Here is a 24,153-nt window from a genome sequence, read left to right as displayed (position 1 = left end):
GGCTGCTGCCACGTGTCACTACGTCAGTGATTTTGGGTCGGGCCGTAGGCCGGGCCCCCTACTGTGTGGACTCGGCCAGTGTCCCCCGCTGGCCTCCCTCGCCCTGTGTTGCTGTGACGCCCACAGCCGAGCTGTCGGAAGCGGGAAGCGGCTTAGACCGCAAACGGGATGTTAGCTGGCCGCTAACCGCTAACCGTATGCCTTTACAGCGATGATATGACGCACTTTTCACACACACACACACACACACGTAAGCGCGTGGAGTATTTCTGGTGCACACCTGCAGTGGTCCACTTACGCAAATAAGACTTGGAGGCGATAAATCACGTTCCTGCGATCCCACTAATCGAGAGATTTATATCAAACACGGCACTATTCTCCAATACAGCACGAAACAGGTCATTGTTGGAGAAGAAACGAAATAAAATGATGGGAAACTTAAAAAAAACGCAATATGACCGAGATCGGGGATGTTTTATAGAAATTCCAAATTTGGCGCGGACTTGATTGCGGGATGCTTTTAATAGTTTCCACAACGGAACTTTGTCTCCACATCTCGCAGAAAACCCAAAGAGATTCTGGTCGAATTTAAAGTATGCCAGTGACAAGACACAATTAATACATCCTCTGTACGATGGCGGTGCTAACGTTACTCATCAAAGTGTCGCTTAAGAGGAGTTACTAAACACTGTAAATACACTACATTAAAATTGCTACACCAAGAAGAAATGCAGATGATAAAACGCGTATTCATAGGACAAATATATTATACTAGATTTGACATGTGATTACATTTTGTCGCAATTTGGGTGCATAGATCCTGAGAAATCAGTTCCCAGATCAATCACCTATGGCCGTAATAACGGCCTTGATACGCCTGGGCATTGAGTCAAACAGAGCTTGGATGGCGTGTACAGGTACAGCTGCCCATGCAGCTTCAACACGATACCACAGTTCATCAAGAGTAGTGACTGGCGTATTGTGACGAGCCAGTTGCTCGGCCACCGTTGACCAGACGTTTTCAGTTGGTGAGAGATCTGGAGAACGTGCTGGCCAGGGCAGCAGTCGAACATTTTCTGTATCCAGAAAGGCCCTGCTGAAATGTAGGGATTCGCAGGGATCGAATGAAGGGTAGAGCCACGGGTCGTAACATATCTGAAATATAACGTCCACTGTTCAAAGTGCCGTCAATGTGAACAAGAGGTGACCAACACGTTTAACCAATGGCACCCCATACCATCACGCCGGGTGATACGCCAGTATGGCGATGACGAATACATGCTTCCAATGTGCGTTCACCGCGATGTCGCCAAACACGGATGCGACCGTCACCATGCTGTAAATAAAACCTGCATTCATCCGAAAAAATGACGTTTTGCCATTTGTGCACCGAGGTTCGTCGTCGAGTACACCATCGCAGGCGCTCCTGTCTGTGATGCAGAGTCAAGGGTAACCGCTGCCACGGTCTCTGAGCTGATAGTCCGTGCTGCTGCAAACGTCGTGGAACTATTCGTGCAGATGGTTGTTGTCTTGCAAAAGTCCCCATCTGTTAACTCAGGGATCGAGTCGTGGCTACACTATCCGTTACAGCCATGCTGATAAGATGCCTGTCATCTCGACTGCTAGTGATACGATGCCGTCGGGATCCAGCACATCGTTCCGTATTACCCTCCTGAACCCACCGATTCCATATTCTGCTAACAGTCATTGGATCTCGACCAACGTGAGCAGTAATGTCGCGATACGATAAACCGCAATCGCGATAGGCTACAATCCGACCTTTATAAAAATCGGAAACTTGATGGTACGCATTTCTCCTCCTTAAACGAGGCATCACAACGACGTTGCACCAGGCAACGCCGGTCAACTGCTGTTTGTGTATGAGAAATCGGTTGGAAACTTTCCTCGTGTCAACACGTTGTAGGTGTCACCTTGTGTGAATGCTCTGAAATGCTAATGATTTGCATATCACATCATCTTCTTTCTGTCGATTAAATTTCGCGTCTGTAGCACGTCATCTACATGGTGATGAAATTTTAATGGCGAGTAATGTATTATACAATTCGAATTAATAACAGGTGCTGACGTGAGTAACTTAGAAATAGATACCCTCGATGTAGAGGGTCAACTTAAACCACTTAATAAAGGCAACTTTTTCTGCCAAATTGTATACCAGTCAGGTGCCGTAACGAGTATGACCCATACCAGTATCGTCGATTTGCAGTAAGATTTGGAACATACAGTGGGTTCCAACATTATGAATTATCTCGAAGAAAACGGTCTATTGAGACGTACTCAGCACTGATTCAGTAAATATCTTTCTTGTGAAACACAACTAGTTCCTTACTCATTTAATGAATGCTCAAGTTGATTCCTTTCTAGATTTCCAGAAAGCTTTTGATACCGTTCCACAGAAACGGCTTGTAATTATAGTGCGTTCCTATGGAGTTTATTTCCAGTTTCGCGACTGGGTTCGTCTTTCCTCTCGGAAAGGTCACAGGGCGTACTAATTGACTGAAAGTCATAGAGTAAAACAGAAATGACATTTGGCGTACTTAAGAGATTTGTTATAAACCGTCTGCTGTTCCTAATTTTGATCAACGATATAAGAGACACTTTGAACAGCCCTCGCAGACAGTTTGCACATTACACTGTCAATTACCTTCAAGTAAAGTTAGCGTAATATCAAAATCAATTTCCAAATACCGAATTATTTAGCCAAAAGTGAAAAATGACTGTAAACACCGCTCATGAATAAAAAAAAGACCTTTACGTACCAGATACACGATAAATCACACAAATCTAGACACTGTTAATTCACCTAAGTACCTAGGAAAAACAGTTAGGAAATATTTGACTTTGAACGATCTTACAGATAAGGATGTGGGGAAGGTGAACCAAAGACTGCGGTTTATGGGCAGAATACTTAGAAGACACAACAAATCCACTAAAGAGACTGCATGCACTACGCTTGTCCGTGGTCTTCTGCAGTTTTCCTGTGTGGTATGGGACCCTTACCCGACTGAGTTGGTGAAAGACATCAAAAAGTTCTAAGGAGGGCAGTTCGTTCTTTACTGTCGCGAAATAGGAGAGAGAGTGTCATGGATATGTTCTGCGAGTTGGGATGGCAGTAATTTAAACAAAGATGATTTGTGTTACGGCGAGAACATCTCACGAAATTTCAGTGACCAACTTTCTCCTCCGACTGCAGAAATATTTTATTAATGTCTACCTACACAGGGAGAAATGATCATTGTAATAGACTAAGTGAAATCGGAGCTAGCATGGAAAGATGTAAGTGTCGTTCTTCCTGCGCGATGTTTAGGAGTGGAACTGTACAGAAATTGGCTGGAGATGCTCTACTAACCCTCTGCCAGGCACTTAATATGAATTACCCAACACCCTTCCTCGTGGTCAACAGCGTAATAGGGAGATTGGTCTGATGAAGCTCTCATCGCTGGTACATCTTCTTCCTCTGTACAGCCACTGCCATGATATGCATTTCAACCTCCTTACGGTAATCGGGCATTGGTAACCCCCGCCCAACAATTTTAACCTGCAGTAATTCCCTTCTTTAAAAACTCTACGATTCCTCGACGTCTCTGTGCGACCTCTCAACCCAAACTTTGTTTTAGGTAACTCAGCACGTAAGTTTCTGTTTTTCCCATTGCAGTTTGTTCCGGTACCTCCTCATTAGTTACTCGATCAACGCATCTAATATACTGCAATCTTCTGTAGCGCCATTTTTAAAAAGCTTCTCTTTTCTTCTTGCCTGAATCGCTGGTGAACACAACTGCCTACCGGAAATGTTCGTAACATTTCTATATACATTCGCTGTTAAATATTCCTGTTCTCAGAAACACTTTTCTCTTTTTCATAAACTTGTTTTTTGCTACTGCGTGTATATTTCACAACCCCTCCATTTCGTCCATCGTCAGTTACTCTACTGCGCATCAGCAATTCTTGACCTAAATGGGCTATGTTCTATTATCGTTCATTTCCTTTGGTTGAAACTCATTCATAAACGTTTTTCGAGATATTATCAATTCGGTTAACTGCTGTCCCATTGTTTTGGCGTCCCTGGCGGAATTACAGTGCCATATAAAAAATCTTGAAGATTTTACTTCTTCTCGCTGAACATTCATTTCCTCGCTAATCTCCTCATCCTACTCATTTACGTTTTGTTCAATGTACAGGCTGAATGGCATTGGGGTAGGCTACAATTTCGCCTCACTCCCTTCATCGTATTCGACTCTTGTAACTTCAGTCATGTTTCTCGTTTACGTGCGAGTAGTAGATAATTGAAAGACATTGTTACAGTCAATGTGGTCAAAAGCACCTCTCCCACATCCGCTGCATAGAAAATTCCCTTTCCCCAGTGCGAGGTGGGGACGCTATTGGCCTCCTCAAGCATATCCTTCTCTGGGCACAACCTCTGCTCCATGTCCTGACCGAACACCTCACCCTGCTGACATCAATAATTCAAAAACAGTATTAATCGCATTTATTATTGTTATTATACCGCCAACCGGTTTCAACCCGACGTAGGGGCCATCTTCTGGGGTCATCTTCACGAAACTGCCGTTATGTAGACGGGAGTGACACCACCAGCAGTCGACCAATGGTGTAAACGCCCAGAAGATGACCCCTATGTCGGGTTGAAACCGGTTGGCTGTATAATAATAATAATAATAATAAATGCGATTAAGACTGTTTTTGAATTATTGATTAATCATACTAATCGCTGCTTCTCTCCACAATCATGTTGTCCAAAAATCTGCTGACATCAGCCATGCCTCGTCCTTCCTCCAGAAGACTGTCACTGACACCATGGAAGCCCACATTCCTACCAAACTTATCCATACACACCGCCCTACTCTTCCTCTACAGGCCGTCCTTCTTCTCCACAAATCCCACAAGCACCACCTTCTACATGATGACTACTCCTTTCCTGACAATCTCAGTAAGGTTAACGATATTCCTTCCCACCTCTCCAACGTCTTCTCCATTCCAGAAGACCCCCACTCTGATTACTCCCTCTTCCCTACAGTCCTTCAAGGATCTCTCTCCTGTCACTCGCCCCCAGTTTCCAGTAATTGGATCAGGTATCCCCCTCGATTTAAAAACTCCCATTACAGCACACAACTTCTTGCTCATATTCTGCTCCAAAAGCAACACCACCCCTGGTCAAAATTGTAAGCTATCGCCATCTTAAGGAATCCTCTCCCTCCTTCCTGGCTGTCCTGTCTATGTTGTATAATGTCATCTTCTCCACTGACTTTCACCCTTACCTTTGGAAGACTTCCCACATCCTGATGTTCCCTGAATCCAAGAAACCCTCTTTGACGCCTCTTCCTATCATCCCATCTGCCTCATCTCCACGTTTATTGTGTTCTTCAAGTCCATCCTCCCCTGAACTCAATCAGCACCACCTTCTTCCCCTTACCCAGTGTGGCTTTCGACACTCCTTCTTTACTGACAACCAGCTCCTCAACCTTACCAGTGTTCTTTCCCTCCAGATTAACACCTGCTGACCACTATGTTTCCCTCGACCTACAGGGTGCCTATGACCATTTCTGGCATCCCAGGGTCCTGTTTAAAGTCCAGACCTACGCCCTTCCTATTAATTTTGTCCATCTCGTTGCTTCATTCCTCCCTCACCGTCCCTCTTATGTTACTATCCATAATACTGTAATACTATCTCCCGTACATTTCATCCCACCACAGGCATGCCCCTAGACTGTCCTTTCCCATCTCCTCTATCTTCTCTATACTGCAGACAAACCCAAACTTCTACTGCATGTTCACCTCCTCCAGTTTGCTGATGAAAACTCCGTCCTAGCCCTCTATCCTACCCTTCAACTGTCTCAATGTACCCTTCAAACCCACTTCTACCAGATCACCACTTGGTGAAACCAGTGGCTCCTTCTCATCAACTGTTCAAAGACCCAGGAAATCATCATAGGTGGTATCACCCCCTCCTTCTGGCCCCACGATTTTTACGCTACCATTTATGCTCTTCCTGACCACCTCACTCCTACCCTGAAATGCCTTGGTCTCACCCTCAACGATCATCAACCCTGGACTCTCCATCTCCTTACAGTCCAACACAAAGTCTACAATAGACTACACCTCATGGAACTCCTGTTTGGCGGGAAATGGAGACTGCATCCATCCACCATCCTTCACACCCACAAATCCTTCATCCATTCCATACTTTGGTATGCTAGCATCACCTGGATTTCTATCCCACTGAGGTTCTACAAAGCCCTTCACGTTCTCGAATGCCATGCACTCTGCCTTGTATTCCATATCCGCCTGCAATCTCCGACACAGATCCTATATGACCTCATCCCCTTCCCACATCTTTTCCTTCTCCTCAAACACATCTGCGCCCTGAACATTGTCTGCAGACTCGATCCTCTCCACATGCTGGCGTCTCATATCATCTCTGTCCCACACCCTCCACCTTCTTTATTACCATACCTTCTAATGGCTGACCCTCCTATATGATGAGCTCTGCCCCTCCTACCAACTCTAATCCCACCTTCCGCCCTCCTCAGTGTTCGCTCTCCCCTCCTTTTCCCTTCTCCTGAGCTGCTTTTTCCTCCCTCCTACACCCTCTCCATTTCCAGCTTCCTCCTGGCTTGCTTTCCCTCACCCTTTCGCACCCTGCCAATCACCTGCCCCTTTGTGGGCCACCCAACCCAATTATTTTCATCCCATCCTCTCCAGCCCCTCCTCCCCCACTGCCCCCCTTCTCTGTCCTCCCCCCCCCCCCCTCCATCAGCAGGTCCCTCCCAGTAAATTTTACTCTTTGTCATGTGTTGTCCATCTCGTGCAGTGGGTTTAATAATGACACCGTTCTAGTGTAGCCAACTTTTATCTTGTAGTTTTAATGCTGTTAATTACTTTTAACTTGTATTTGTGATTTTGGTGTACTTAAGTGCTATGCAGATCACCAACTATGCTTTTATCCTCATGTGGACATTTTTAACTGTCTCTTCCAATGAACAACATGTAAATGTATGTATTAACAGCCCTTGTCTCTCCCCTTATTATGTACTCATGTTCTTATTTATATGGCCTTTTTATATGTCACACCGATAACTATTTATTAGTGTTCTTTGCTATAACCCTTTTTACCACTCTTTCGAACCGACCTACTAATCAGCCCAGCAAATGGTGTTACACCTTCATCCACACACTGCTGCCCACCTGCTGTCTTCATTTCCCTGGTCCTCTGATTTTACGTTGATATAAATGTCTCTTGGCACAGTACTTAAAATTACAAAGCATATGCATGTACGACTTTATGACATCTGTTTAAAATTAGATTATGTCACATAACATAAATCATATTAATTAACAAAATATAAACATAAAGAATTACGCAACGAATAATTCCGTCTCACCCTGCAGCTTAATGTGGAACAGTAAGAGAACTTTCTGGTTAACGATGCCTTGAGAGAGGTGAAAATCATGTATAGCTGCCTGAAAAAGATGATTCGTAGGATCAATAGACGATCGAATCTCCGGGTGTTCAGTATTGAGTGAGACCCGTGACGAGGCACGATTGTGCAATTAATAATCAGCGAAATGATTATGTAGTTTTAAATTTAGAGGTCTGTTAGAAGCTACATATGAATCAAGGGAAAGCAGAAAACTTCCTCTAAATGCACTGTAACTGTACGTTTTCGTGCCTACACATTAGAGAACTATAATTAAAATGATTTGCCTCAATCAGTACTTGCACTGTTTTCCTCTTTGGCATTTGTGAACTATTATAAAATGTTGTTATTTACATTTTGGAGTTCTTCATGTTAATGTTTCATCATATAACTGAGGAAAAGGAGTAGGGAAAGAACTTCCCTTTTATTATCATAGTTTCAATTTTAGTAAGTAATTGCTAAATCTCATTGCGTTAAAGTATGTAGACAGAGGATACTATGCACAAATACTCACGCGATTATAGATAAAAAATAAATTAGAAAACTGAGGCACTCTTTTCACGATGTATCTTTCAGTTAATTTTGCCACATCAGCTGCATTCTATGTTGAAGTGTGATCACAGACTTCAGTACACAGTGCAATGAAGATGGTCTCTGATAGAGATTTTTCTCCGTAATAAAAGTATATAATACTTTCACTCATGACTTAAGATTTTAATGCAGGATTCAGTGTAATGCATGTTTTATATTTCTAACACAAATCTCAGATGGCAACATTAATATAATTGTAAACAGTTATAAAGTAACATTTGAACATGTGTATTGTTGTATGAAATGTTTCCTCCACCGGTTACTAACAGTAAGTGGAAAGTGTTTTCATCTGTTAGGTAAAAACTTACCTCTGTAATTTTATCGGAAAGGAAGAGGCAATTGACGAGAGGAATCTGGATTCGAAAGATGGACAGATAGGACATGGCCAAGATATGAATTGTGTTTGAGGAAGGGAAGTTGTTTCTTTAGAGTAATGGTGGGATGGTGAGGAGCGGAGAGGAGAGGGAATTTATGGAAATAGTGAGAGACGCTTTTGGAAGACTGGCTATGAGCAGAATGGAGTAGTTGCCAGGACTGGGTGATGGTGTCATTGTTGTGATGAATTACTAGATTTTACGACTAAACATTAACGTTTTACAAATTTCGTGCTAACAACGACATGGGACGAAAAATAATTTAGCGGTTTTGGTCAAAGAGCTGCGAGTATGTGGAACAATCAATGACTAAGTATGGAGTACATAAGAGCCATTGTTTTGACTGAAAAAAGTGATGACGAGGTGAACTATAGTGGAGTAGTGGGCTGACTAAACGGGAAGGACAAGTGCGAGAACTTTGCGCCAGGGAAGGCGATTTTGAAACTGTGTACTTTTTATCCCAGCGTTATTGTGAGGGTCAAACACAGAATTAGTCCCAGAGGCAGAGCCTTCAGTAAACTAACATCATGTCACTAAATAAACTGTTATGTGAGTGTCAATTGTTAAATTAAATACTGTGTGTTCATGAAGTAACTCAACATATGCCATTAAATTAGCCCATCTGAAGTCTTTAAAGGCGTTCCAGCAGCTGGACAGTAGGAAGAAGCCATAGTTCGAAGCATCACCATTTTCGGATAATTAATTCAATTACGGAATTTCTCATGGCCACTTTGTAAACTTCAGAGGGCAGTGGGGACATTTGCATCACCAGAATTCAGCTGTCATCTTCAGTCACTGTCACAGCTACAAACTCAGGTGATGAGAAGACAAACTATGTGTCTTTAGATTAGCCACTTTTATTACAAACAGACGTGTTTACACAAATTTAACCCAACTCTGATGACTGTATTTCAGTATAGACAACAGCAAATTGCATCAGAACTGCCTTAGTAATTCCAAAAATTAATAATAGAACTAAGTAATTTCTATCAGGTGCATCATGGAGAAGTTAAAGACCTCACCCACAGTGAGACACTTTACATTGCTGTATAACTCGAGTAGGAAAATTTTGTTTTCCTGAAGGAGAAGTGTAAAATAATTCACTGCTAGTTAGTTTCTCCAAGATAACATCGTTTGGAAGTCGGCTCGATTGTGACACTACATTGCTATATTAATGAAAGATTGAATTTGCAACATGTAATTACATACATTGCAATGAAAACATTGTCAAAACTGTTCTAAAATACAGTTTCAATTCAGTTATAATTGTTTAAACGGCAAATAGTTTGACACAGTTTCAATAAATCTACAACAGATAAAACATTAATAGCATCACATAAGTGTGTTTGTGGTAATGACGATATTACTCAGTGGCTTTGCATGAGTTCAAGTCCAGTCCACTTTACATAATCATGTACTAAACACTATAGCAAATTTTACACATATATCTGCTAATGTATGAGTGGCTAGATGTCTAAGAGTGGACTTTATTTTATTTGTGACTCGAGATATGAGACATTATCACTTATCAGCTCGGAGTAAGCATTCAGTAAATTCTGATTTCTTTCGATAAAACACTAGGAATGATGGAGGTCTTAGAAGTATCAGATACAAAAAGTGACTAGTAAGGGAACTGTATTCCAGCTGTAGGTAGTCATTCATTCGTATTATCGTTATATGTTGTGGGCGTTTTCAGTCCTCTGAAAAGAAACATTACGGAGATCACAGTGAAGATTCTGCAGCCAGGGTTTGCTCGTGGAGTCTCTTCGCCATATTTCTCTCAGCTGATGAACACAGCTCTCCCTCAGCAACGAAAGCGTCCGGACTCCACCAGGCCAGTACTTTGCAGGTGAGCAGAGGCAGCGTGGTTTCGTTACAAATGAAAAAAACAAACAGCAGTGGTCCCTGCGCCATCGTAGCTATATGGACGTAGTACACAAACTGTGCTATGCCTTGAACCTGGTGGAACCCAATTCTAATAATAATCCCAATTCCACTCAAGATAACAGTTTTAACCGACATGAAAAGGAGTTCTTTCTTTGAGGCAAATTTCTTCTGACTGTAAACTCTGAGATGCTGCATGGTGTTCCGAGCACGTAGGTACATATATCCCACGAGTCCAAGAGAAACCAAATTAAAAGCTATCGATAGCGAAATACTCACAAGGAATATTATTCGACTGTGGATCAGGTAACGTTTGCTCGTCTTTTGCAAAGTGAAGCACGTTGTGCATATTACACTCCAGGCTATTAATGCATACAGCAGCTGACGGCAGAATAGCTTGCTTACTTCAGCAGGTAGTAGGTCGTTCGGAAGCCTGAGATGACGAACACAGGCGTACATTTGGTAGCAGAACATGTTTAGCCAGATACAGCTGAGCAGTGTGAGGGCGCTGTCGATCAGTACTGTAGTGGATAAGTCGGGGACTCCTGCTATACGATACACGACCTCAGAACACAGGATCTGGACCAGACACGTGACCTGAAAGGACAAGAATATCTTTCCAGGGAAATTGCGTAACTGGGGAAGATACACGTATACTCCGGCAGTCAAGAAGCGGAAAATAATGTTTACTGCTATAAATGATATTTCTAACGGTATTAATGTGTCGATTTTGAAATTCTTATATTTTAATGTGGCGCTGTTTAGACTGTCTTTGTAGTTCAGTGTTCTTTCGGTTGGCTTTGTATATCCTTTGAGGCCGCCTCGCCACGTTACATTGAACGTCATCGAGTGTGATCCATTTGCGTAGAAATTGACGCCACACACCTCCGGAGGTTTTTGGAAGGAAAAGTCGCGGCACTTCAGCAATAGCACTGCTCTGGAAACAGAACACAAGGCGTCGGAAGCGTTTGATGCCAGACACGACTGGTCATCAGGACTGTCGAAATAGCAGCGAGCGTCGTGCACGGACCGCATGATACTGAAGGGCACGTCCTGACAAATGCCGAGCGAGTTGACCGCCATCCAGGCCAGCAGGCAGAGGTTGACGTCCACCCTCTCCGTGTAGGCCAGGTAGCTGGTGACGGGTATGTGGGGCAACCTCTGCACCACGTCGTCCCACAGCTGCTCGCGGCACTGCTCGCGCTGCTTCACGGCTTCCAGTGGCAGGTCTTCCAGCGGACACGTGGGGTGGTCCAGGGCGTCCACCAACAGCTGCACGCAGTCAGTGTCCACGGAGAGCGTATCGTTGCTTCTGTCCTCCAGCTGCCACTCCCCACCTGCAAAAAAAAATGACAGCAAGTAGATGATACTCATACACTGAACGTCGTTGAACTCCACGGCTGCTCTGGATGTTAAGATTCGGTGTTGTTTGTGAGCCGTGGCGGGAATGGTGCCAGGGCTATCTTGGCTTAGGCACCATCGATTCCCTCTGGCAGACGTTTCTCTTTGGAGCCTGAGCCAGCTCAGGATACAGCGGGCAGTACGGAGTGGAAAGCGACAACAAGGTTGGGCACGGCACCCAGAAGTGCGCGGATTAGCGACGTTGGAGAGGCGACAGCGAGTACGGTGTGCTTGAGTGCGGGCGGCAGGTGGCGCTTGGTCGTACTGGGGTCAGTAACGGCCGGCCGGCGCTGTGGCTTCTTGGCAACCTCATGATGCTATGCATTTGCTCGCTTCCGTGAAGGAACACGCTGTTACTATCGGACTAAGCAACGTCTGGCGTCTTCGCCACATCGATCAAGCAGCTCGCATCAAGTTAAGTAATTCAAGCCCTACCAAAGATTAGTGAAATATAATGATGGTTCCTCTTGAGGCAGCAAAGCGTTGCAAGGCCTGTGATGCGATATTTCATGCCCCTTACACTAATGGCCATTAGAATTGCTACACCAAGAAGAAATGCAGATGTAAATGGGTATTCATTGGACAAATACATTATACTAGAACTGACATGTCATTATATTTTCACGCAATTTGGGTGCATAGATCCTGAGAAATCAGTACCCAGAACAACCACCTCTCCCTGAAATAACGACCTAGATACGCCTGGGCATTGAGTCAAACAGAGCTTGCATGGCGTGTACAGGTACAGCTGCCCATGCAGCTTCAACACGACACCACAGTTCATCAATAGTAGTGACTGGCGTATTGTGACGAGCCAGTTGCTCGGCCACCATTGACCAGACGTTTTCAGTTGGTGAGAGATCTGGAGAATGTGCTGGCCACGGCAGCAGTCGAACATTTTCTGTATCCAGAAAGGCCTGTACAGGATCAGCATCATGCAGTCGTGCATTATCCTGCTGAAATGGAGGGTTTCGCAGGGATCAAATGAAGCGTAGAGCCACGTGTCGTAACCCATCTGAAACGCAATGTCCACTGTTTAAATTGCCGTCAATGCGAACAAGAGGTGACCGAGACGTGTAACCAATGGCACACCATACCATCACGCTGGGTGATATGCCAGTATGGCGATGACGCATACACGCTACCAATGTGCGTTCACCATGATGTCGCCAAACACGGATGCGACCATCATGATGCTGTAATCAGAACCTGGATTCATCCGAAAAAATGACGTATTGCCATTCGTACACCCAGGTTCGTCGTTGAGTAGACCATCACAGGCGCTCCTGTCTGTGATGCAGCGTCAAGGGTAACCGCAGCCACGGCCTCCGAGCTGATAGTCCATACTGCTGGAAACGTCGTCGAACTGTTCGTGCAGATGGTTGTCTTACAAACGTCCCCATTTGTTGACACAGAGATCGAGACGTGGCTGCACGATCCGTTACAGCTATGTGGATAAGATGCCTGTCATCTCGACTGCTAGTGATACGAGGCTGTTGGGATCCAGCACGGCGTTCCGTATTACCCTCCTGAACCCACCGATTCCATATTCTGCTAACAGTCATTGGATCCTGACCAACGCGAGCAGCAATGTCGCGATACGATAAACCGCAATCGCGATAGGGTACACTCTGACTTTTATGAAAGTCGGAAACGTGAAGGTACGCATTTCTCCTCCTTACACGAGGCATCACAACAACGTTTCACCAGGCAACGCCGGTCAACTGCTGTTTGTGTAAGAGAAGTCGGTTGGAAACTTTCCTCAAGTCAGCACGTTGTATGTGTCGCCACCAGCGCCAACCTTGTGTGAATGCTCTTCAAAGCTAATCATTTGCATATCACAGCATCTTCTACCTGTCGGTTAAATTTCGCGTCTGTAGCATCCCATCTTCGTGGTGTAGCAATTTTAATGGCCAGTAGTGTATTAAGTGTGTGTTTCGCTGCTTAATAGTATTGTTCTTACATCACCTATCAAGTGTCTAAAACATTGACGCTTGTGCACAGCCTTACCGAACGATCTATATTCCGTGTCTAAATATTGCCGTGTGGTACCTTACAGGCCCACATAAAGTGCTCCATGTGATGCTTGGGTTTTAATGAGCCAGTTCCGTTTGCATCATCCGTGTACGTGTTTCTGCTTAAAGAAATGATATCAGTTTTATTATTGTCAATTGCATCTTAGTAGTTTTCTGTATAAGTTTGAGTATTAAGGTGAAGGAAGGGTTGTTTGGTTCCCTGTTGCCGCTTCTGATTTATGTTTCACACATCGGAAGCAGTGGGCCACCGAAGTGCACAGCCTTCCCTTTTAAATTACTAGCTGGCGTATGAGCGGTGGACTTGGCCTGAGCTCGCGTGTGCCGTTTGGGTCCGATTTCGGTGTTCTGAACGGGGTGGAAGTACAAACGGAGTCCACACCTTAATTCGAAGATGAGTACTCAGTCGCCTCCACTGTCCGTGGCCAAGTCGCGGCCTCACAATCTTACGCCTCAGTTATTGTACAAGCTGCAGTCTTCTAAAACTTGTGGTGGATCTGCAAAGTTGCCCAGGTCAAATGTTTTAAATATTTGTCTTAAGAATATTAAGGGATTTCTAGAAGAATGTGTCTTAATTGAAAACGTTTTCTAAAATTGCTGTGGAGTTCAGCCTTAGTGGCGTATGTCAGTTTTGATGGGGAAATAACTGGGTTGTTATTGATCAAACTGTCTATAACGTTGTAAAGTTGTTTGCTAATATCTCGCCTGGGAGGGGCGGTTCTTCAATCTATGTGGAAATAATAATTGATTTCCTGGTTATTTGATGTAAAGTTTATTTTAAATTATTTACTTGGCCCGAGAGGCGGTTTATTAAAATATTTGCAAAGAGATTAATTCACTTACGGTTTTATATAACAAGCAGTTTGTAAAGTTTGCCTGAATGGCGTTTCTTAATGAAATCATTATCTGATTTATGATTTTAATTCTGTTAATGATTTATCTATGACGCAAAAAATTTGTTGAAATGAAATGGTCACTGTATGGGTCAAGTCATTCCACTCCCTGTATAGTAAAGGTTAAGCAATTTGCAATTCAAAAAGGAAAAACCTTCCACTTTGGTTAAATCGTCGACGATCAACGATGAGAACAGGCCACAAGCAACAACTATCCAAGGGCAATCACCCGGTAGGTGCAAGCCGAAATGTAAAGATCCATTTTAGTATTCAGACAGACAGATGTCACAGATCCACTGAATGAATACTACACTAGTGTGCCTCAGCAGCTTGATGTCCGAAAAGTCTCTGTACCAACCCTGATAGTGTAGAATTTGGGAATAATCTCTGCTGTGAAGTGACAATTGCATAGTTTACGCTGTGAATCTGTGCCGAAACAGTTACAGGCTAATGGAGCGAATGATGGCTTGTGTGTGGGTGCACGAACGTTCACACACAGGTGAACCACTGACAGAGAGAATGTGAGCATTGGCCATGTTTCTCCTCGCCAAGTAACGCTGCTGTATTGAGAGAAATGTGCTGCTTTTGGAGGCAGTGCCACACATGAGGTGATTACTGGACGTCACAGAACGTGAGGGGAAGCGTATATCTTCGTCCTTCAATGATCTGAGTAGTCTCCAATGAAACTCATTGGCCAAAGACTAGCTGTAATGCAGTCACCGCTGTGAAAACGTAAGGATGTAGGCCAATGTTTATGAATGAATTATCTCACAGGGACATGGAGTAAGTAGTTGTATGTCATGCTTTGTTGCTACAATTTCTGCCACATTCAGCTTCAGATTATTATGTAATAAAAACGTGCGATACATCCTATTTCATACAGGACGAATATTGTCTTCTGGTCTAAGGAAAACCCTCATTACATGCAGGAATTGGAAAGGAACCGGCATCTTGTCAAATGGACTGGTATATCATACAGACCACACTATTTAGAAGGATACAGGAATGAAAACTTTTTTGTTGCTTGAACAAGACAAAGCAATCATGGACTGTGTGTAGTTACAGTAGAGCACAGCTACATTAAACATTGACAAGCAGGTGCACGAGTTCCTTAACGAACAATGCTGGATTGGGCGTGGCTCCACATCTACACCCATACTCCGCAAGCCAGCTGACGGTGTGTGGCGGAGGATACCTTGAGTACCTCTATCAGTCCTCCCTTCTATTCCAGTCTCGTATTGTTCGTGGAAATAAAGATTGTCGGTAAGCCTCTGTGTGGGCTCTAATCTCTCTGATTTTACCCTCATGGTCTCTTCGTGAGATATACGTAGGAGGTAGCAATATACTGCTTGGCTCCTCGGTGAAGGCATGTTCTCGAAACTTCAACAAAAGCCCGTACCGAGCTACTGAGCGTCTCTCTTGCAGAGTCTTCCACTGGAGTTTATCTATCATCTCCGTAACACTTTCGCGATTACTAAATGATCCTGTAACGAAGCGCGCTGCTCTCCGTTGGATCTTCTCTATCTCTTCTATCAACCTTGTCTGGTACGGATACCACACCAGTGAGCAGTATTCAAGCAGTGGGCGAACAAGTGTACTGTAACCTACTTCCTGTGTTTTCGAACTGCATTTCCTTAGGATTCTTCCAATGAATCTCAGTCTGGCATCTGCTTTACCGATTAATTTTATATTGTCATTCCATATTAAATCGCTCCTAATGCCTACTCCCAGATATTTTATAGACTTAACTGCTTCCAATTGCTGACCTCCTGTATTGTAACTAAATGATAAAGGATCTTGCTTTCAGTGTATTCGCAGCACATTACATTTGTCTAGATTGAGATTCAATTGCCATTCCTTGCACCATGCCTCAATTCGCTGCAGATCCTCCTGCATTTCAGTGCAATTTTCCGTGGTTACAACCTCTCGATATACTACGTCATCATCCTCAAAAAGCCTCAGTGAACTTCTGATGTTATCCACAAGGTCATTTATATATGTTGTGAATGACAATAATCCTACGACCCTCCCCTACGGCACACTTCAAATCACTCTTACTTCAGAAGACTTCTCTCCATTGACATTGACACGCTGCCTTCTGTTATCTAGGAACTCTTCAATCCAATCATACAATTGGTCTGATAGTCCATATGCTCATTAAACGACTGTGGCGAACTGTATCAAACGCCTTGCGGAAGTCATGAAACATGGCATCTACCTGGGAAACCGTGTCTATGGCCCTCTGAGCCTCGTGAACGAATAGTGCGAGCAGGGTTTCACACGACCATCTTTATCGAAAACCATGCTGATTCCTACACAGTAGATTTCTAGTCTCCAGAAAAGTCATTATACTCGAACATAATACGTGTTCCAAAATTCTACAACTGATCGACGTTAGAGATATAGGTCTGTAGCTCTGCACATTTGTTCGACGTCCCTTCTTGAAAACGGGGATGACTTGTGCCCTTTTACAATCCTTTGGAACGCTACGCTCTTCTAGAGACCTACGGTACACCGCTGCAAGAAGGGGGGCAAGTTCCTTCCCGTACTCTGTGTAAAATCAGTGGCCTTTCCTCTTTTGAGCGATTTTGTTTTTCTATCCCTCTGTCATCTATTTCGATATGTACCATTTTATCATCTGCGCGACAATCTAGAGAAGGAACTACAGTATTCCTCTGTGAAACAGCTTTGGAAAAAGAAATTTAGTATTTCGGCCTTTAGTCTGTCATCCCCAGTTTCAGTATCATTTTGGTCACAGCGCTTCTGGACATAAGACCAAAATTTCTAAGGATTTTCTGCCATGGCAGTACGTAGAACTTAATTTTTGAATTCGTTGAACGCCTCTCGTATAGCCCTCCTCACATTACATTTCGCTTCGTGTAATTCTTGTTTGTCTGCAAGGCTTTGGCTTTGTTTATGTTCGCTGTGAATTTCCCTTTGCTTGCGTAGCAGTTTTCTAACTCTTTTGTTGTACCACAATGCCTCTTTTCCATCTCTTACGATCTTGCTTGGCACATACTCATCTAATGCATATCCTACGATGGTTTTAAACTTTGTCCACTGATCCTCAACATTATTTGTTCTTGAGATAAAGCTTTTGTGTTGAACCGTCAAGTACTCTGAAATCTGCTTTTTGTCACTTTTGCTAAACAGAAAAATCTTCCTACCTTTTTTAATGCTTCTATTTACGGAAGAAATCACTGATGCTGTAACCGCTTTATGATCGCTGATTCCCAGTTCTGGGTTGTTTCAAATAGTTCGGATCTGTTTGTCACCAGAAAGGTCTAATATGTTATCGCCACGAGTCGGTTCTCTGTTTAACTGCTCAAGGTAGATTTCAGATAATGCACTTAAAAAAATTTCACGATGTTACTTATAATAGGCCTTGATTGCATAAAATGCTTATTCACCGGTTTCGGTTCCTCTAGAACCATCGTCCGATCTGCAATTTCGGTTACAGGAGTAACCCGTCCATACACAGCAACCTTCACATGTGACACAGCTGAATTTGGTGTTAAACATCGATGAACTAAAAACTACTGCTGACCTATTGCTTGCAAGAGCATAAAATTTTTGCATGGTTTTCTTTGAAAAATAGCGCGCACCAGTCTCACAGTAAAAAGGCGTGTTGTCAGAGAACGTAGTTTCAATATTAGGAACACACTAGGCTGAAGAGTTCTCAGTCCCACGCTGCCGAGAGAGCAAGGTCTTTATGCAGAGAAGTATGTTATCTGTAACGTTGGAATTCTCTATGATCCATCCAGCCCATATCTGTATCGAAGTCTGGAGATCTGTGCATGACCTCTTGTCCCTTATGTCAGTGAGTGAGTGTGTGTGTGTGTGTGTGTTGCTTACGACGAAGATATTTTAGATGTGGAAATATAGCAACTTACATAGTTCTCTATAAATACTTTTGAACCAGTCGCTAAAACTTTAGATCGATACTTTTTTGAAAGTGAATCAAAACTGAATACTTTTGAAAATGGTGGAAAGTTCAGATCGTTTCGATACTTTTGAACATGTCACATAATTCAAGTGCGCTTCCATGTCTGTTGTGGAAAACAGAGGTCCAGCAATGAATATCTTTAATGGTAGGGATGGAACGCAAGGAGTTATTGGGATGAGGGGAGAGTAAATTTTGTGTAGTATATGTGGCCTTTAATTTGCATTTATTCGGTTTTAGGGGTGGGGCTAGTTCTGGGTGATGCAGGTGTTTATGAGGGTAGAAGGTTTCTGTAAATTTGAGCATGATAGTCATTATAAAGTTCGGCATTCTGCGCTAGATGGGCCAACTGGACTCGACTGACCTCTGTGCCAGCCTCTGTTGATGGTGCCGTTGGATGCAGTATGGGTGGGGATGTGGTCAGCAAACCCAACTCCTGGTCGTTGTCACTCCTACCAAAGAATCATCCTTGGCAGTACCAGGAATCGAACATGGGTTATCCAGCAGACAGTCAGCCGCACTAACCACTCAACTATCGGGGTAGACACAGTCACCATACTAGATACATTTTTCACATCTGTAAGCTTGTAGCTGAGATTTGAATGCTTCTACATTTTGTCACCGATTACAGATTATTGATATGATGGTCACTTGTGGATGTGGATGTAGTAATATTATGGTTGCGGAATGTGGAGAGAGAATCATGATGGTTATGGAGGGCTTTCTATATTCGGACTATTTGAGGGGAATTTAATTCCCACTTGACTTCCCCAGCTACGCCTCAGGTTGAACCACATGCTTGACAGTGGTGTAAATGAGTGCATATCGAAGAGTTTGATGTTGAGTGCGATTAATGGGGCTGAGGTAACTCTTTGTCCTAAACTGAATGAGTAGAATTTTTCTGTAGGATGGTTGTTTGGTAATCAGGGGTCATCAATTTTATGATGATGGTATCGTTCATAGGAATTCGATAGTAGATGATCAGGCTTTGTAATTCTGTTTATGGTTTAGAATAAAGATTTAGACCTATGGAATTTGCTGGTTGTATTAGACTCGACTAAAGAGCAAGTCGTTGAAGGGCTATTTTGAGAAGAAGTGAATGTGGATTAAGTGTACATGATATTACCAGTTATATATTTCATTTATTCTGGGTCAGGACCATTAGATGATGGTAATGGAAAATAGTTGTTCCATCTATGTGCACAGAAACAAAAGTGGTAGCAGTGTATAAGAACCAGTCTATCCACTGGATATGCCCAAGGTAGCAGCAAGCAATGCTACAGTGAGGGGCAAGATGGCGAGAGGAAAAAGGCTTCATCACATCACAATGACTGCAGTTGATGGAGCCAGGGGTGTGAACTGACTATGGCCCATGGGTACTGGCTCTAAGCTGAAAGGGGTAGGGGAAGGAAAATAGGTTCATCATTGTGGAAGGATGAGTGAGGATTTATGGCAAGATGTGGCACCAATAGTAGCAGCTCAAAGTTATATGTTGTGTTTCTGCAACGAGGAGAGGAAACTGCACCTGATTATTCCAGTTTTCTGTCACACGTATTACATAAAAATTGTGTCACACGGAAACTGTTTGATATGATACCGAAAAAAGCATGCAAAATAAAATTGTATCACAAAATTCTGCTGGGGCCAGACCCCTCTGTTCCTCACAGATGAGCTATTGCTATTTTGCAATAATAACAATTTCACCACTGGCATAGTTATTCTATGATATCTTCATGTCAAAGAACTACAAACATATTCAAATAGATAGCTTAGTGAAGTTTGTCACAGTGCTGCTGCTTTTATTAATTTTTTGTTTATTTTGTGTGATAACGACATTTTTGTATTGAATTCACTGTCATCTTCCTGATCAAAAAGAGCATCATCTTCAAGCTATTCACTAATTCTCGAGTCAAAATTCTGATCACTTGTGCTGAGCTCAGATGATGTTCTTTTGTTTCTAAGAGAAAATAGGAAGCAATGCAGCAGGTAAATGGTAAAAGCATCTAGTGTAATTATTCTGTTCATGAAGTTAAATTTCTGCTTACCTGAAACAATTTGGGCGTAAAGGAATTCGCTTACTTTTCAAAAGAACACTCAGCTTCATTCTTTGCCGTGTTTCTGACTTTTGAATAAAGACATTAGAGGTGTTGAATTGCTGATGATTATCAGCACTCTTCCCACCATAATTCGAGATTCAGACAAAAGCAAATATTCAGATGATGACTGGTTCGCTAAGAGGACTCAAGAACTCCTCCCAGGCATTAAACATGCAGGATTACAAAATTAAAACAGAAAAACAAATAATCTCAATTGCACCAAATAATGCTTGTCCTAAAGAATGTAATCTGTATTTCCAAGGATTGCACACAACATAAACTAACACAAACGATTTGAAGGCAGTTGATAAAATGGTAGGTTTCTGGGTTCAAACGAACCTTGTTATGCATCCAGGACCTGGATCAGCTGTAGTGTCAAACAAAATAAATGTGTGGTGTAGAGAGATAAGTGAGGGAGTGAATGCAATATTAAGAATATTGATTTTCAGGAAGTGAGGTCTACCTTAGTGGACGTTGATGTTAATTGTGTGCATGCAGTTGGGCCTGTGTTTGGTGTTTTTGTGGATGGAAATGTACTTGGAGATGCAAGTTTGAGTAATGAGGTTCAGGTTAATTGTTTTCAGGCAGGTGTTTTATTTGATAATGTTTGTGTTTTTCACCTGTAAGTGCTGATGATATTTTAGTAGTACATACCAAGAACTCTCACACAGGACTTTGTGTTGTGTTTAAAATGGATGCACTAAGGATTAGTAGATTATATTAGGTTAAAATTCTTGGGAATGAAGAGCAGATGTAGGCCCATTTATTTGTTATTAATGAACAGCTGCTGATCGGAAATGATGAAATATTATATAGGGATAAAACTTTTCAAATGTTGGGAGAAAAAATTATTTATGGTGGGGACAGATTAAAAGGATTGTATGTTTGGTCATGCTCATATAACTAACTGCAAAGTTAAAAAATTGCAAATAGTGAGGAGGAGGATGAGATTCAGATTTCCCTGGTTATTGATAGTGAGGATTATATGACTGTGGATAAACGATAACTAAGCAGTGATTCGATAGAGGAAGATGAGTGTGATTATGAGGTCAAGTTTTATTATCTGTTAATTTCAGAAGCATGGAACTAAGAAAAATTTCGTGTTGCTAAGTAATTCGAGTAGTTCAGTGTATAACATACAAAATTTAAGGAAGATTTCTAAAAATGTTTGTGGAGGATAAAGACACTGAACCATTTAAAGAAAAACAGATATGGACTAAGGTTAAAGAATGTATTCATCAAGTATAAGAAGATCTTTGGATGAAACACAACTGAAACATAAGTTGATAGGGAAGGTACGATGTTTAATGAATGATAAAGTGAATGATCTGCTGAACGGAATGAACAGTCTAATGAGTACACTGTATGGTTTGAGAGTAAATCGGAGAAAGACGAAGGTAATGAGAAGTAGTAGAAATGAGAACAGCGAGAAACTTAACATCAGGATTGATGGTCACGAAGTCAATGAAGTTAAGGAATTCTGCTACCTAGGCAGTAAAATAACCTATGATGGACGGAGCAAGGAGGACATCAAAAGCAGACTCGCTATGGCAAAAAAGGCATTTCTGGCCAAGAGAAGTCTACTAATATCAAATACCGGCCTTAATTTGAGGAAGAAATTTCTGAGGATGTACGTCTGGAGTACAGCATTGTATGGTAGTGAAACATGGACTGTGAGAAAACTGGAACAGAAGAGAATCGAAGCATTTGAGATGTGGTGCTATAGACGAATGTTGAAAATTAGGTGGACTGATAAGGTGGGGAATGAGGAGGTTCTATGCAGAATCGGAGAGGAAAGGAATATGTGGAAAACACTGATAAGGAGAAGGCAATGCATGATAGGACATCAGCTAAGACATGAGGGAATGACTTCCATGGTACTAGAGGGAGCTGTAGAGGGCAAAAACTGTAGAGGAAGACAGAGATTGGAATACGTCAAGCAAATAATTGAGGACGTAGGTTGCAAGTGCTACTCTGAGATGAAGAGGTTAGCACAGGAAAGGAATTTGTGGCGGGCCGCATCAAACCAGTCAGTAGACTGACGACCAAAAAAAAAAAGTGGTTGTGGTAAGTGACACTACTTCATTGGTCACTGTGAGTACTACAGTTGGGATATATGGAAATTTCTATTACTATATTAAGAATAGGGATAAGGTGGTATTTTCAGCCACAGGAAGATTAAAATATTATAGTAGAGAAGAGGGATGTAGTTATCATTTACCAAGTATTGCTTGTTTTCCTAGGTTACATGTTAGTATGGTCTTAGGAATAGACACTATAGGAAAGAATGAGGCTACATTTGTTCCAAGGACAAGATATTAGACGTGAATGTTGGAAATGTCAGGAAGAAAGTGAAATTATAGAACAATTTGACTGGGAAAGACTTGGTGGTACGTTTGTGTGTTGAAGTGATAACAGAAGAAATGGCAAGGAAAGGAGAAACAGGGTAAAATTATTGGTAATGTGTACCCGTATATGTAGTAAATTAATTGGTAGCTTATAGGTACGTTTTAAGTTTCTTTAGTTGAGTGTATTGTGATGAAGAGTTCTGGTGATACAGCGAAGGATAGCATTAGCAAATAAGAGATTATGCAAACATCAGCTGTAAAAATGGTAGTGTGTTGTTGATTTAAGATAGCATAAGCTAAGTGGATGATTATTATGTCATGTTAATATGTAATGGGAGTATTTTATTATAGGTTTGTGTTATGTTTATTATATTTTGTGCATATATTGATTGTTGATAGTTGTTAAATTTAAACATTTTGGAAGGGCTAAATTTTAATGTCTTATATTTTTAAGTCTACGTTTGCCTAAAATGTCATAGGTGAATTGTTAGCAACTGATGGCTGTGAAATGAATTTGTTGCTAGGCTAGCTGAAACAACAGTGATGACTGCACAGTATTTAATGTGTGTTTAATTTGGTATGGCAGATACGATGAGAGTAAAGGAAATTTAATACTGCATATTTGTAGTTGCAAGGCTTGGTAGTTTCATTCGCATTTTTAGAGAAACATAATTTGTTTTTAGTAATACGAGCTTAAGTTTATTTGATACATAGCATCTCTCCTTACGACCTGTAGAACAAATTAATTTGTGGCAACAGTAACAGTTTATGGTGCTTTTTTCTTAAGACCTATGGATCAAAAAGATGGACAACGACCAGTCCTCCATATTTAGGTACGATGTAACCATCCGCTTTAAGCAGGTACAAATACTTTTTTCGTAATTTCTCAGCAGCAAAACTGTACTTAAAAGTGAGTGTCTACACTACATCTATCAGCTCTATCACCTCGAATTTACAGTATTGCTGCATGATACAGCCTTTCTCTGTGTTCTTGTCACTAACAAATGTTGCAATGTGCAGCATATGTAATGTTTATCTTCCTGATTCTGAAATGCAGTTTGCTTATTGCTATCAACACTTCACTTTCTTTAATTGATACATACCGATTTGGTGTCGTTCAACAAAATGGGACAGTGTAC

At 42.2% G+C, this 24,153-nt stretch overlaps 1 protein-coding gene across 1 annotated transcript in view; it reads right to left on the bottom strand.

Moving 5' to 3' along the window:
• Window positions 1-9,342: 9,342 nt before the first annotated feature.
• Window positions 9,343-24,153, bottom strand: part of LOC126426480 (uncharacterized) — a 138,436-nt gene continuing 123,625 nt past the window's right edge. The window contains exon 7 of the mRNA XM_050088391.1: window positions 9,343-11,637. Coding sequence (XP_049944348.1) covers window positions 10,139-11,637 — 1,499 coding nt within the window. The 3' untranslated portion in view covers window positions 9,343-10,138. The remainder of the gene's footprint in view (window positions 11,638-24,153) is intronic.

The sequence above is a fragment of the Schistocerca serialis genome, chromosome 11 (assembly GCF_023864345.2).
Source record: "Schistocerca serialis cubense isolate TAMUIC-IGC-003099 chromosome 11, iqSchSeri2.2, whole genome shotgun sequence".
NCBI lineage: Eukaryota > Metazoa > Arthropoda > Insecta > Orthoptera > Acrididae > Schistocerca > Schistocerca serialis.
Note: the sequence above shows the minus strand (reverse complement) of the source record. Positions and strands in the feature narration are given on the sequence as shown.